At 42.2% G+C, this 14,445-nt stretch overlaps 2 protein-coding genes across 4 annotated transcripts; one reads left to right on the plus strand and one right to left on the minus strand.

The window, feature by feature from the left end:
• Positions 1-2,115: 2,115 nt before the first annotated feature.
• SOX30 (SRY-box transcription factor 30) lies at positions 2,116-9,043 on the minus strand. The gene is made up of 5 exons (XM_035559615.1): positions 8,446-9,043; positions 7,000-7,239; positions 5,405-5,584; positions 3,629-4,121; positions 2,116-2,491 (listed from the first exon to the last, which is right to left on the minus strand). Exons 1-5 carry the CDS (start codon positions 9,041-9,043, stop codon positions 2,116-2,118), a joined length of 1,887 nt encoding a protein of 628 aa, XP_035415508.1.
• Positions 9,044-9,241: 198 nt separating this feature from the next.
• On the plus strand, positions 9,242-14,091 carry THG1L (tRNA-histidine guanylyltransferase 1 like). Of its 3 annotated transcripts, XM_035559851.2 has the most exons (6): positions 9,242-9,456; positions 9,889-10,065; positions 10,527-10,696; positions 11,536-11,624; positions 12,210-12,317; positions 13,271-14,091. In XM_035559851.2, the coding sequence occupies exons 1-6, from the start codon at positions 9,272-9,274 to the stop codon at positions 13,430-13,432; spliced, it is 891 nt and encodes a 296-aa protein (XP_035415744.1). In that variant the 5' UTR covers positions 9,242-9,271; the 3' UTR covers positions 13,433-14,091. The 3 variants fall into 3 exon arrangements, with proteins under 3 accessions (XP_035415744.1, XP_035415745.1, XP_035415746.1); XM_035559852.2 differs by lacking the exon at positions 9,242-9,456 and having other exon boundaries at positions 9,918-10,065; positions 10,531-10,696; XM_035559853.2 differs by lacking the exon at positions 9,242-9,456 and having other exon boundaries at positions 9,999-10,060; positions 10,617-10,696.
• The last annotated feature ends 354 nt before the right edge of the window (positions 14,092-14,445 follow it).

The raw sequence follows: 14,445 nt of genomic DNA on the forward strand, positions 1-14,445 counted from the left end.
TCAGCACCAGCTTCACCATTAGCACTGGGTACAACTGAGCAGCTCGGAGGCACTTCCCTTTAAACAGCGCTGGACACCCCATATAGGACAAAGTAAATGTGAATTGTCTGTGGAAGGCAACCATTCTAGATTCTGCACTAGAGTATGCACTGCAATATGTCTTATATCCTATTCCGTTGTGTATAAAAAGGAAAAAAGGGAAAGAAGAAAGTTAGATCTAGAGAATAATCCCACCAACAGCTGTTTTATACCCTGAAACATACTTGTTTAGGAATTAGTATACTTGCCCACATGCATTCCTGCAGGCCAGATCAGCTTTCATTGAGAAGATAATTTAGTAACAGACACTTTCTACTATTTATAAGACTTTCTTCTTAACGATTCATCTGCATTACAGATGCAGTAGGAGCTGGGGGCTGCTTACAACACAGTTGCAATGTAGTGTAGGCAGTATTTACCCATGCTTTTAAATGTGCTCTTTAACTACAAAATGCAGTGGTTCTCAAATGATCTTAAGCTTGGAAATGGAACTAAGAGCCCAGAGAAGCATTAAAATGTTGATATAAGACTAAAACGTTAAAACGCAAAGAACCCCGAGGATATCTCCTCTGCCTTGATTTAGGCTTACCTTTTGAGGCATATGGAAACTTCATTGGTACCTGTCTTTATCAATAATGCTGTCTTAGTGGATGGATATGGGGGGCCTAAGCGTTAGGTTAGACAGGGCAATCAAGGTCCAGCAGGTCTGGTGTGACAGCCCACACAAGACAGGATGTGCTAGATGAGACATCAGTGTAGCTTCTTCTGAATCATTGCTTAGAACGCTGCCAGCCCAGCATGAATGTACTTCTCCTGTGTTTTTTAGCTCTTCCCATATTTCTGTGGTAGCTGGACTTACATAATTATAAATATAAATACACACACATATATGTATACACTACCGTTAGTTGCAAAAATTGTCTAGAAAATTGATTTGAGCTTGTCATTCTAGGCATGTGCAGTTTAGCTGCACTGTAAGTCTTTGAGTTAGATAAATCACGAATTACACGTCCCCACTCAGTTCATTGTTCATGGCTTAAAATGAAACACTATTGGTACGTTGTTCAGGTGAGTTTATTCAAATAAACAACAGTAAAATAACAGGATTCCCAGAAAGAAACGACCATCCCTTTCATAAAACAGAAAAATAAATGTTAGTAACATTAATTACATATTTTGGTCAAAAACTTTTGAATTTCTTTACTCTTTGAGTACAGTACAGATACTCTCTCTATTAAAAGCCTTTGATATTCTTCAGAGAATTTGGTATTCTATGGAGAATTCCTTACAGTAATAACTACACTCAGGGATCAAGTCACAATCCACTAATGTAAGTCACAGGGCTAGATCCCATCCACTTTCCACTCTCTGGGTGCTACCATACCTCCCCATACCTTCTGGACAATCCATTTTCATTAATGGAACTGGCTACAGACTAAGATATTACTGAAACCAATCTAAATTTTCAGTGCATTATATAACATTCATACCACACATACAGAGTAAAGTTAAAAATTAACCAAATTAAACTTAAAACTGTCTTATCAAAGCAAAAATATAAAGCATTGCAGAATCATTCTTGACTTCACTTTCCAGGCCTCATAGTCTTTTACTGTAGTAAGAATTACATTACAGTAATAAAACAGAATTATTTCTCTTGTTAAAACTCCTAAAAGTAATACCTACAAAATTACAGCAAATACCATTAAAATGTCTGTAAACAATAAAAGGCAGTATCCTGATTCAGAGGAGCATTAAAAGGATGTGCTTAAACATATCTCTCCTCAGAAAGTACATTGTCACATGCTTAAAGCTAAGTTCCTGTGTAAGCGATTTCCTGAGCTAGAGTCCAAACAATGCCCTGATGAACCAGGTGAAATTCAGAGGCTTTTACACATCCCCAGTTCTTTATGTGACCTCTCAAAATACAAACAGATCATCAAAGTCCTCAAAATGACATGCACAGGTTGCTCAAGCTACATAGGTTTCCCATTGAACACACTCTCTGAAGATGGTACTGAGGAAAAGATTTATTTCCAGTTCTCTATTTCCTTGGCTTATCATTTGTTTTAAAAATTACAGCTCTCGCAACACCTTTTCTTCTTCTTCCTCCTCCTCACTGTCAGTCACATTGATTAGCTGGATGCTGGAAGGAGTAGGTGGGGTGGCTGACAAAACTTTCTCAATTGCTCCAATGTCCAGTTGTGGTATGGGGCTTACACATTCCTCCTCACCGTGGCTGCTGTGACAGGTCACTTCCTCAAGGCTCTCACAGTTGTGTGAGTCCTCGTGTACGACTTCCTCTGGGTATTCCCTGAAAGGATAGTCTCTGTCCAGAACCGAAAACTTCATCTCCTGCTTCTGGTACCTGTTTTCATAAAAGCCAAGACATTCTGGCACTGAGCTGGAGAAATTCCCACAGCCAAATGGAGGCCGGCTGAATGGGCACGTGCTGCAATGAAAGAGATTGAAAGCGTCGTTCAGAAATGCAGATTCCCTAGATTTCCATTCAGCTAAGACAATCAGAATGGCACTAATTTTTCTAAGCTAGTCATCTTTTTTTTAATATTAATTAAATAATATACTGGATAAAATAGAATCAGGTAAGCCTGCAGTATATTAATGTACATACTCAGAATAGTAAAATGAAGTATCCAAAATCAGTTTGTTACTTCTATGTACCAAAAATTGTGACAGTGCTGGGGTAAAACACTCTTATTTATTCTTTGAATGACCTCTTGTGTGTATTAAGTTGTTATTAAACAAGCGGACTGAGAGAAAATCCTTGTGCCCCGTATGTGGTTGTCAATGTATTTAAAGAAATTACAGTGATTGCTACTAATAAATACATACATAAATTGCAAGAAGTTCCTAAGCCAAACTATAACTGTCTTTGTTGTGTCCTCTTGGAATTTGTATTCTGATGCAAAATGACACACATATAATCTACACGGTGTTAGAGAAATTTAGTGTGAGGACACTGGTACTTTCTGTGCATACTTAGCTTAGGAAATACCCACGGGATATTGCATGTGTTAGCTTGTAAGTTCTTTGATTAAGTGATCTTCTCTCATTTACTGCCCAGAGACTGCAAAGACAAACTAGTAAGGACTACTTACTTACGTAAGAATTCTGAAGACATTTCCCACTAGGCTGGATTTCAGAAATACTGGTAGTTATGACAGCTGCAATCCTAGTAGCTGGGAGACATCTCACACACCTACTTTAATTGTATCTGATCATTTTGAAAATATATTTACACTATCTATCTCTACCTAATACTTTTCTGTAGAAACCAGATGTCGTGCATCTTAGGTGCACAAAGTGGAGAGAGGATACTTCTGTTTACTGCGGGCTTGGGAATGCCAATTACTAAATTAGTACCACGGAGCCTTCAGTAACTGGGCATATATTACAAACAGCCCCAGGCCAGCAGGTCCAACCACAGAGGAGCTATAGGAAGGTAAGAGCAGCTCTCCTTCCTGGCACTGCATTCTTGCCTCAAGAACTGAAAGCTCCATCTACTTTCTAAAAGTCGAAGCCCTTTAGCACTTAATCTCGCTGGTATTGAAATGAAGGATTGCATTACCTTGAGGGGAAATAGTAAGGTCCAGGTACAAAGTAAGGGTGATGAAATGAAAATCGAGGAGGTGCTCCAAACAGATGAACTGGCTGCCCAATGGGAGGACTCTCATAGAGATGTGAGTGAGGAAGAGGAGTAGCTTGGGAAAGAGGTACTCCTCTAGGACAAGCAGAAAGCCCTGAGTACTCCTTTGGGAGCTCAATGGTAGAAACGGAAAATCTGCCATGAGCAGTGACTGTGTTACTTGGGTTTCTACTGGAGCTCTCAACAAAAACTGGTGTAAGTCTCTTCAGAGAGCAGGTGGATCCAGAAGATACATCACAAGCTTCTGTCTGAACAGATTCAGCAAAGTGCTGTGTTGCAATTACAGGGTGCAGGGGCAGGGTTGGAGCTGGAACTGCCAATGATGTGGTGCTCGCAAAAGTAGACTGGAAAAGAGTCATTGGACCTGGACGTTGAACAGAAGAAGCTGGCAGACGGATGGCAGAAAGAGCTTCACCTTTAGGAAACAGAGCTGTTATTTATCAGACATGAGTAAAGGAAGAGATGTCACAAACAGTGGCGTAACAAAACCAAAATCACTAGGGCCAAAATCACTTTCTCCAAAACACTTCCTAGCATCACTTCCCTGCAACTCTCAGTCACGCGTCACGGCCTATGTGTGTTCTGACAGGTGGTTTTGGAGTCCACACACTCAAGCTTCCTTCAACAAGAAGAAAAAGGTGAATGAATAATGGATTGGTTGGTGAGTGTTGAGGCTGTGAGGCTAGTGAGGACTGTATCGCGTTCTGGGATAGCCACAGAATGGGGCAGGAGTGTGCACTTAGTGCCTGAAGCTCTGAACACCTGCCACATTTACCATCTGAGACGGAATGAGCCAAATTCTTAATAAATCTGCATGGTGCCAAAGCAGCAGTGAGGAGCAGAAGCAGTAATTACAACACACAACTCTCCAATATATTTTCTTACTTGTTTCACCAATGAATGCACCCACCAGCCAATCTCACTGAAACATTTTGCAGATGTACACTTGAGATCATGTTGTATGTTAAAGGCTGCCTTTATACAACAAGATTTCAAAACACATTGCATTAGTGTTTTCAAAAACCACTACCTAGCCCAGGAGTCTAAATTCTGAGTCAACTGGACTTAAATGCTTCTAGATTTTACAATTTGTATTTAAGAGTGATTTGAACCACAATAGGAGAGTAAACTTCAGAATGAAACATAGTAGCATGTGAGGACACCATAATATCATGGAATCTTGGAATCATAGAATATCCGAGTTGGAAGGGACCCACAAGGATCATCAAGTTCAACTCTTGGTCCCCAAAGGACCACCCAAAGGACCACACTAGCATAAGAACACAAAAAATAGCTTATTCAGTCAAATTTACAGATCACATCCTAAGTCAGAACTTCACCTGAACAAAGTAAAGTGTTCTCTTTTACATCTCCAAATATCACCATCTAGCATAAACAGGCATTTAGTTTTCTTGTCTCATTAGACTCATTTGAGTCAGCATACTTAAAGAGAAAAGGTCCAGTGCTTGGACCAAAGCTATTTGTTGTGATCCGCTGTCCTTGCAATCAGAGACAGAGCTCTTTCACCACAAAATGTGAGGGGCTGCAGGTTAGCTATTATATTTGCCTGTGGGCTTTCACGGCACACCCTATTTTACTGCCAATATGGACTGATTATAAAAAGGATCTTTCTAGGTTAAATGCAACTTTAATAGGTAGATTCCTAATTTTAAAAATCATTCAGTATTGAAAACTCACAGACTGGATGTCCAATACTGTTCTGAACGGTGGGGATGACAACAGAGTACCCAGGTGATTGGAAGGGAAGAACGGCAGCTGGATTTGCAGTGATGATAGTCTGAGTGGTGCCGGAAAGTAGACCAGAGACATTCAGTGGAAAACGCTTCCTTTTGCCTGGTCGTGGCTGATAAACCCAACCTGTCAGAGATGAAAAAGATGCAGACACCCCGTTTATGGGATGGTCTCTTTTTTATGTAAAACTACTGTAGCCATAACTCTGAAATATGTAAAGAAAGAAAAAGTAAAAAAAAAAAAAAAAAAAAGAAAGAAAGAAGAGTCCCTAAACTGCTCCAATGGTCAATGGCAAAACTCCATTTGTGCCAGTGAGCTAGCAAATGGGGAATTTTAGCAGAGGTAGAAATAAAATGGACACATTTGGGCACTGTTTTTATGTTACTGAATCAAAAGAGCTTTGTGACACACATAAATACAGAACAGTGGGATGTGACATGGCACAACTAAGGAAAGCATACGATGGAGAACACAACACTGCATGATGGGCTTTCAATCCAGAAGAAAACCATGACTGTATTCAAAATGTGGATCTTTCCTGATTTTTTTCCTTACCCCATAAATTTAACATATACCTGCAGGTTACAAGAGACAACTGAACATATGGCCCACCGGGAATCCTGTATAGATTTTGGCAATAAGGAGTACGTTGGCCTCTGACTTACAACACTGATCAAGCACTAGCAGACTTATAAACATACTGTTTTTTACTGAGCAGCTGTTTCTTACACAGGCTAGCAACTCAGGCTAACTCTTAATGCTACCTTAAAGCCCCTCCCCAAACACTTTTTTTTTTTTTTTTTGGAAGGGTGCAAGGAGGGAGTGCTACTCTTCATCTTCTGTGTATTTATGACACATTAATCATGTTTGTCTACCAGCGTTAGCCTTAACAGTGAACTAGCAGGATTATGACATCACAGGGATAAAGGATTATGACACCTGATGTCTCAACAGCTTTCACAGTGTTCAAAATACAAATACTTGTGCTTTGTTTTATTAGTGTCCTTTTAATTAACTGCAGTGCTATGAACAAATGAATTTGGTAAGGGTTCAAATTTTTAATCCTTTTGGCAAAAGGTTGAGGAACAACATATTCCACACTCTTACTTGTGAATCCCCAGTCTAAAAGTTGAAGAATCCCACAGAATGCAGTGCCACTTGTGCTTCCTGTGGCACTTTCCATTTATTGTTTTTAAGGAAGGATACATGTGTCACCACAGACCACCTGGGCAGCTCTTTTTGCATCCACGTTCAGAATAAACTCTGTACAGAGCATGAGGCTTTTAACCCATGCAGGAGATGCTATAGTTGTGGTGGGCTAAGAATTTAGGAAACTTTAGAGGCTATAAAAGATGCCACTATCATTTATGGATACTTTAAGAAAGGAATATACTTTCAGGTACTATAAAGCTGATAGAAGGACTGAGTGCTTGAAATTTTTGTCATGTTTTCCAACTCTACTATTTGCTCTAATAAAAGAAATCAATTTTTCCACAAATCCTGCACTTCTAAACTATTGAGATAAATAAATAAATGTTTACCAGGAAATTCCTCTCTGTGCCTTTGTTTTATTTTCCGAGCTTCATCATAATAGGGCTGTTTCTGCTCTTCACTCAGTTTGCTCCACTCCAACCCGAGCTGAACACTGATTTCTGCATTATTGGCAGTCGGGTTAGCTTTGGCTAGAGCAGGCCGATGAATCCTAGCCCACACCATAAATGCATTCATTGGACGCTTTACGTGGCCACTTTTGTCCTTGCTAAATGGAGTATCTGGCATTCCTATGCAACAAAATGAGGAAAGAGGATCATCTTCCAGGCAATATATGTGATACAGGTTACACTTAATAATATATCAAGAGGGTATTTGGCAACAGTCAAAAGAATTACTAGAGCTTTGGAACACAACAGAACTCAGTGCATGTTTGGAGAGCACTTCCTAGAAAAGTGCAAGGGAGTACCTCTATAACCTCCACTGAAGCACTGCATAAGGCATTATTTACATAGATTTTGTTCTTTAATCTGTTTTTAAAAATCTGAAATGTGACTGTTAAAGACAGTTTGTTTTTCACTTGGCTAGACTGTTTTCTGTAACTTATGAATTTATAAATTAAGCACTGTATAGCACAGACATATCACTACAAATTTGTCATCACCACTAGAACTATGTATCCAAAAGCCCTAATGCTGCTGGGATGAGATCTAATGGTGGTATGTCTCTGGTTTCTCAGCTGCTGCTGTTCTAGGTCTCTATTTATTTATTTATTTATTTATTCCTCTCTTCTCAGATATGGACACTCATTTGCTAGGTGAATCTGTTTTACCAAAAGTTTTACATGACACCCAGATTTAGGTCTTTGTAAACAGGCTGCATTTGAAATGAGCTGGTGACATTACGAACATCCAGACCTTTCACAACTGATCCCTCAGCAAACAACTTCCTCTCTGAAAAAGCCTTAGAAATAGACTGTTGTTCCACATTATCAATGAAGGGCTGAAGTATTCTTATCCTCAGGATTTCACTTAAAGTCATTAATTTCAAAAGTGTCAGAAGTATAAATTTTAAAAGCCTTTTCTTTCCAAAAAGCTTTTAATCCAAATGGTACAAAGTTTGTCACTTAACACGTCCAAATTCTCTCAGAGAAGCATATGAATGCTTCATCTTAAGGATCAACAGATGTCTAAACTTAAACTTGCCATCAAAATTCGATGTGATTCTGAAGTTATGAAGGGGTTTAATACAGTCAGGGAGCAAACAGACAAAGCTGTATTGATTCGAGCCAACTACTAGAGCTCTGTGCTCCTGTACATGCACACCCTACCCTGAATTAGGCAGTTTTACAAATAATATATTCAAAGAGGTGGTTCTCTATCTTTTTTTTTTCCACCCTAACGTTATTTTCCTGCTATTTTTTTGTGTTTTCCCATGTGACAACCTGCCAGCTGCGTGCCGCTCGCTGCAACCCTACAAACCTGCTTCCTCAATACCTGAGTCGGAGGGCAGCACAGTGAGGGGCACGTTTTTGGTCTCGATTTTCACCGACGGCTCGAGCAACGCCTGCATTTTAAGCGGCACTTGCTCCAGGGGCACTTGGGGCAGGCGGAGCAGCTCGGCGGGCACCGGGCCCTGCAGCTGCAGGCGGCCGGCGGCGGGCAGCGGCCGCAGCACCAGGGGGACCCTCAGCGCCTGGGGCAACACCCCCGGGGGCTCCCCGCGGGGCTGTGCCGCCGTGATACCGGCACCGGGACCGTGCGGGGAGCCGTGCGGGGAGCCCCCCACGCCCGCCCTCGCCCTGGGGGCTCCCCGCGGCTCCTCCGCGCTGCCCCGCCGCCCATCCCCGCCGCCCCTTCCCCGCCCTGCATCCGTCCGGGGGCCACCGAGAGCCTCCCCCGGGGCTCCCCCCGCGGCCGCGGGGCTCCCCGTCCCGCTCCCCGACTCCCCGCCGCCCTCAGCAGGGGCCTCGGCTCCCCGCCGGGGCCGCTCGGCGCTGAGGGGGCGCTCCGGGAGCGGCTCCCCGCAGTCCCCGCCCAGCCCCTGGGGGCCGGGGCCAAGCCCGGGCTCGCCGCCGCCCCCGCCCCGCTCCATGACGCCACTGCCGTTGCCCGCCCGCGGTTGGCCGCCAACGCTCGCCGCGCCCTCGCGCCGCGGCCGCCGGCCAATGGGAGCGGGCCGCTGCCTCCTTCGCCCCGCCCACTCGCGGCTCACCTCCCACTGCGGTCGCTATGGAGACCGCGTTAGGGGCATAGAGAGGTCCGCCCGGCTGGCTAGAAGGGCCGGGGGTGGGGTGACGGCGGTTCCGGTTCCGCCCCGGCCATGCGGGGGTGCTGGCGGGTGGCGGCGGCGGCCGCCATCAGAGCGGGCAGCGGGCGGGCCGCGGGCCGCGGCTGCTCCCCCATGGCTAAGAGCAAGTTCGAGTACGTGCGGGACTTCGAGGCGGACGACACGTGCCTGCCCAACTGCTGGATAGTGGTCCGCCTCGACGGCCGCAACTTCCACAGGTGCGGGGCAGCCCAGGGCCGAGGCGCTTGTTGCGGGGCGGTTGCCGTGGCGACGGGGCGGGGGGGGGCTGGGGAGGGGACCCTTGGGTGCTGACACCCCCCCCCCCCCCCCCCACCCCAGGGCCACCCCAGGCTGCTGACAACCCCCCGGGGTGCTGATCCCCACCCCAAGGTGCTGACCCCCCAGGGGCCGGGCTGCCCCCCCCCCCATATCTCATCAGGGTGAGAGGCTGATGGGACAGAGAACGCGTTATCCAGAAAGCATAACACTAGTTCTTGTTACTTCTTTCCTACCTGCAGGGAATTCACCGTTACTGCTACCCGGATACTACAAATCAATACACGTAGAAAATGAATATGGTGCAAATGAGTCGGTTAGCATTTTGGACTAACCTTTTAAAAGGTTCTTATTGTCCCGTTTTTGCTTTGAAGGTTTGCTGAGCAACACGAGTTCAAAAAGCCAAACGACGACCGCGCTCTTCACCTGATGACCAAGTGTGCCCAGACAGTGATGCAGGAGCTGGAGGATATCGCTATCGCTTATGGGCAGAGCGATGAGTACAGTTTTGTTTTCAAAAGGAAAAGTAAATGGTTTAAAAGAAGAGCAAGGTAACAGCTGCTTTGTTAAGGAAGTGAAATTGTTTTTAACATCTCTCTGTAAATCTGCAATTTGTTACCCATCTTTAGATCTGCCTTTATCTATACGCAGAGGCTAGGAGCTGAGTTGTATTTAGGTGTATATTTGGGTGTATGTGCCACACGTGGTTCAAGTTCTTCGTGCAAACTCTTTGCATGCATTATTTCTGTAGTTTTTAGTGATACGGAGCTTTAAAAAGTTTTGATTAAAACAAGGCTTCTTTTAACGAAGTGTTTCCCTTTCTAAACTCGTTTTCTTGGCTCCTAGTACTTCTTATTTTCCACAAGACTCTGCCATTGCTGCTCTGTTGTACCATTATTTAAGAAGTGATGCTGTCCACACTGATTACTGCTATTGATGCTTCAGAAAGTCATGGATATATATAATCATATTGGTGTATTCCTTTCTTTTTCCTTTGCTTTATGTTTGCAAGCAAGTTCATGACTCACGTGGTCTCGCAGTTTGCCTCCAGTTACGTTTTCTATTGGAAGGATTACTTTAAGGACCAGCAGCTTCTGTACCCGCCGGGATTTGATGGACGAATTGTGCTGTATCCCAGCACCCAAAACTTAAAGGACTACCTCAGCTGGAGACAAGCAGACTGTAAGCATTTCTAGAGAATGGAGATCTGTGCAGTTGAATTGTCTTCCTGAACAGAAACATCCTTATTGCCAGTGTGTCCGCGTATGTGCTTAACGGTTAAAGCACAGTTTGGCAGGGTAATAGTTACTAATAATACTGGGATCCCTGCGTTGGGATTTTGCAGAAATGTTGGGTAAAATCTTGAGTCTTTAGACTAGTACTGTATTGGTGCATGCTGGCAGTGAATTCATCATAGGAAATAGTAATAGAATTAATTTTTTATACATTTTTTAAATCAAGATGATCTTAAAGGAATCACAGAATTGAAGGGGCGGGAAGGGACCTCGAAAGATCATCGGGTCCAACCCCCCTGCCAAAGCAGGTTCCTTAGAGCAGGCAGGAGGAGATGTGAATGTTACAATTTAAACCACGTAGTAGCAAAAGTGTTGCATATTTCGTGCTGGAACAGACTGTTGGGTTTCCTCTGTAGGCCTCCATGTATACGTAGTCCCTGTTGTTCAAGTTAATGTAACCTTTCTTATACAGAAGCACCCTTCTCCCTCTGCTCTCCCTCTCCCTTTTCAGAAGCGTCGTGAATCTGTCTTCTAGTCATTCGCAGAATCATAGAACGGTTTGGGTTGGGAGTGTCGTCTAGTGCCATGGGCAGGGACACCTCTCACTAGATCAGGTTGCCCAGGGCCTCATCCAGCCTGGTCTTGAACGATACCCAGCACATTAAAAATGGATCAGAAAAATCCTGTCTATTTATTCGGTTACAATTCTGGAAATGAAGTTGCTTTTTTTTTTTTTCCCCCTCTGAGTATTTGGTAAACACTGTATCTCTTTCTATCTTTCTGTAGGCCATGTTAATAACCTTTATAATACGGTGTTTTGGATGCTCGTACAGCGAAGTGGTTTGACACCAGTGCAAGCACAGGATAGGCTCCAGGTAAAAATCTCTTGAGATCATGTTCTTCCAGGTACAGAGAAAATCATCCAGTTTGCTAAGTTGTCTTGCCTACTCAGCTCTGGCTTTTCTTAGGGCAACCATTTTGCGGATGTACATTCAACAACTTTTTTAATTTGTAAAGATGATAATATGATTAGCAAATAACACATCTTAACTGGAGTTCTAACAAGACTTTAATTTTTTAATTAGTGAGTTCAGAAATCTTAAAAACCACGTGACCATCTAATATCTATAAGCAAGAAGTAAAACTGGAGGGCTCAGATACTATGGATTTTCAGACCCTCCTGTAGTACTGTCTTATTGTGCAGATTTCAGCAGATTGTTTCTGGTTTTCTCCTGAATTTTGTTGACTCATTTCAATTCCTCTTGAAAATGTAAAACAGATTTTGGAAAAAAAAAAAAAAAAAAAAAGCAACAACCTTTTTTTAATATTCCTGTTTGAAATAATTACTCGAGTTGGAAAGGAAACTGCACCTTGTAATTTAAAGATGAAAAACCTGTTTATCGGTTTGGTTGGTTGTTTGTGTCTTCAACAGTTTTTGTTCTTTTTTAATTTTCTCTCAGGGAACGCTGGCTGGAGATAAGAATGAAATTTTATTTTCTGAATTCAACATCAACTACAACAATGAGCCTTTGATGTATAGAAAAGGAACTGTCTTAATATGGCAGAAGGTAAAAACTGCATTACCACATGCTTCGTGTTCACGTTTTGGCTAGCTAAACTGTAGCCAACAAGCTACGCTGTACGATCACCAAATGGGAAGTAACGCTCTGTGGATGTGTATCTATAAATGTATTTTAAAATTAATCACATTTTCCATATGATGTAGTGAAAGGTGCCTAATTGCTTTAGAGGTGTTTGACATAACTATAAGCGTAGTATCAAAACTAGCCTCTGAAGTCTGTCTCAGAAATAAGTTATCCCTGTAGAGAGAGAGACGTTGTCATCTGTTCATTCATGTTTTACATACAATTTCACGGGACTGATGTATTTGCTAGGTAAATCTCCTTTGTTGAATGAATCGTATGTGGTTAGTTTCTTAGTGTTAGCAGCTTTGAGAATTGAGGGAGTATATTCTGCTTCCTCAAAAATTATATTTTAATGACTGTTGTCCATTTAATATGGTAATCACTGGGGCCTGTGCCAGGCTCTTCACAGGATTGGTTCTCAAGTGTTTTCACTGCAGATGTACTAGAAACTTTCAGTCAAAAAAAAAAAAGTAGCTCAGCTCATAGTATCTTTAATACTCTTTTCCTCTTATGTAAAGGAACATAGTAAAGATTGCAGCTCTTATTATTTTTTCTTGGTAATCTGAGACATTTTTGAGGTTTCCCACTTGCTTTAAGTAGCTCCAACTTAAATGTTGTACTTTATTCAAGAATACTTGGAATGAGTTACGTGAACGTGTAGCTAATTTCTTCAAGCCACATGATGATGACGTGCAGTTCTAACTACTCGTGTTAGTCATCAAATTGAGAATAGATTATTTGAAAAGATTCATCATTCAAATGCTATAGCATGCTATAGGGCTGATGGTTATTTCTGCTGTAGCTTTTTTTCTCATCTGTTTGTGAATCCTCTCTGAAATCTTACATGTTTGCTAATGTGTCAACTCTATTTTCAGGTTAATGAAGTCACAACTAAGAAAATAAAACTGCCAAAGGAAACAGAAGAAAAGGAAATTAAAGTGACGCGGACTAGGACTAAAGTTGTTCCCCTGCACTGTGACATTATTGGGGACCAGTTCTGGGAGGAATATCCTGAGATTCTGGCTGAGGATAGTTGATATCTGGCTGAGTATGACTGGTAGTTAATGTTTTGCTCTGCTTGGGTTGTTGGCACCTGAGGAGCACGGACGGTGGCTGGCAGCGTTTGACTTACATTCCTCTTCAGCAACTTCAGCGGAAGCTTTACAGCAGCTTTTAGCACTATAGTTGCATGAAAAAGAGGCACTGGAATGTTGTCTGACATACAAGGATATATCCATTTGGAAAATCCAAAATCATATTATATTTTAAATGTTAAGAACTCGTCATAAATTGATTGTTCCTTGTAAATGCATATTTGTAGAAAAAGCGTATAGAAATGTCAGCTATTTCTATAGCATTTAAATCATGGGGAATTGTACTGAACTGCCAAATGATTAAAAACAAACAAAATGAAAAAAATGTACATTTGAGCAGTTAAAAGCAGAAGAAAAAATACTTTTTTCTTTCAGATAAGAGACAGTTGGCATTTAGTATTAAATAATACTTCAGTTGGCATTTAGTATTAAATTTCAAGGCCAGTGTGTTTGGTTGGCCTTAGCAACAAATTGTTCAACTACATAATGTCTCATCCTTACAGAAGGGGAAGCCTAGCAGTTTCCTATGACTGATTTTAAAAGCTTTTGTCAAATGTACAGGGTTTTATATTTTTTAAAATATTAAAAACTAGTGATTTATTCTCTGCTGTGTTTATTATTTGACTTTCTCATTGTTTATTATTTGGACTTTCTCATTACTAATATTTTTAGTAGTAATTAGTGAAGGTTTCAAACAGTTAAGCTAATAATAAACCGTACAGACTTGAGTTTTGTTAGGGTATGGACAGACATTGTGCTCTCACCTTCTGTGGCCTGGGAAGTAATCTGTCTCCTCCTGTGCAGTGGAGTGAAAGATAGCAGCACAGGGTAATTTCTTGGTGCCTTTAAGGAGGATGCCAGCAGCAATTTTTATTATTACTGTTCTCTGGTTTTCTTGGGGATGATACAGATGTAGCAGTCATGACAATACCTCTTAGTTAAAGAAAGGAGGGTGT

The sequence above is a fragment of the Cygnus atratus genome, chromosome 14 (genome assembly GCF_013377495.2).
Source record: "Cygnus atratus isolate AKBS03 ecotype Queensland, Australia chromosome 14, CAtr_DNAZoo_HiC_assembly, whole genome shotgun sequence".
Lineage (NCBI taxonomy): Eukaryota > Metazoa > Chordata > Aves > Anseriformes > Anatidae > Cygnus > Cygnus atratus.

Bases quoted from the DNA above. Each gene is read 5' to 3' on its own strand.
- SOX30 (XM_035559615.1), bottom strand. From the start codon at position 9,043: ATGGAGCGGGGCGGGGGCGGCGGCGAGCCCGGGCTTGGCCCCGGCCCC. The intron at 7,240-8,445 runs GTATTGAGGAAG...TTTGTTGCATAG, and splicing joins TGTGCTGCCCTCCGACTCAG to GAATGCCAGATACTCCATTT. The intron at 5,585-6,999 runs GTAAACATTTAT...CATCTCTGACAG, and splicing joins GCACAGAGAGGAATTTCCTG to GTTGGGTTTATCAGCCACGA.
- THG1L (XM_035559851.2), top strand. From the start codon at position 9,272: ATGCGGGGGTGCTGGCGGGTGGCGGCGGCGGCCGCCATCAGAGCGGGC. The intron at 10,066-10,526 runs GTAACAGCTGCT...TATGTTTGCAAG, and splicing joins TGGTTTAAAAGAAGAGCAAG to CAAGTTCATGACTCACGTGG. The intron at 12,318-13,270 runs GTAAAAACTGCA...CTCTATTTTCAG, and splicing joins CTGTCTTAATATGGCAGAAG to GTTAATGAAGTCACAACTAA.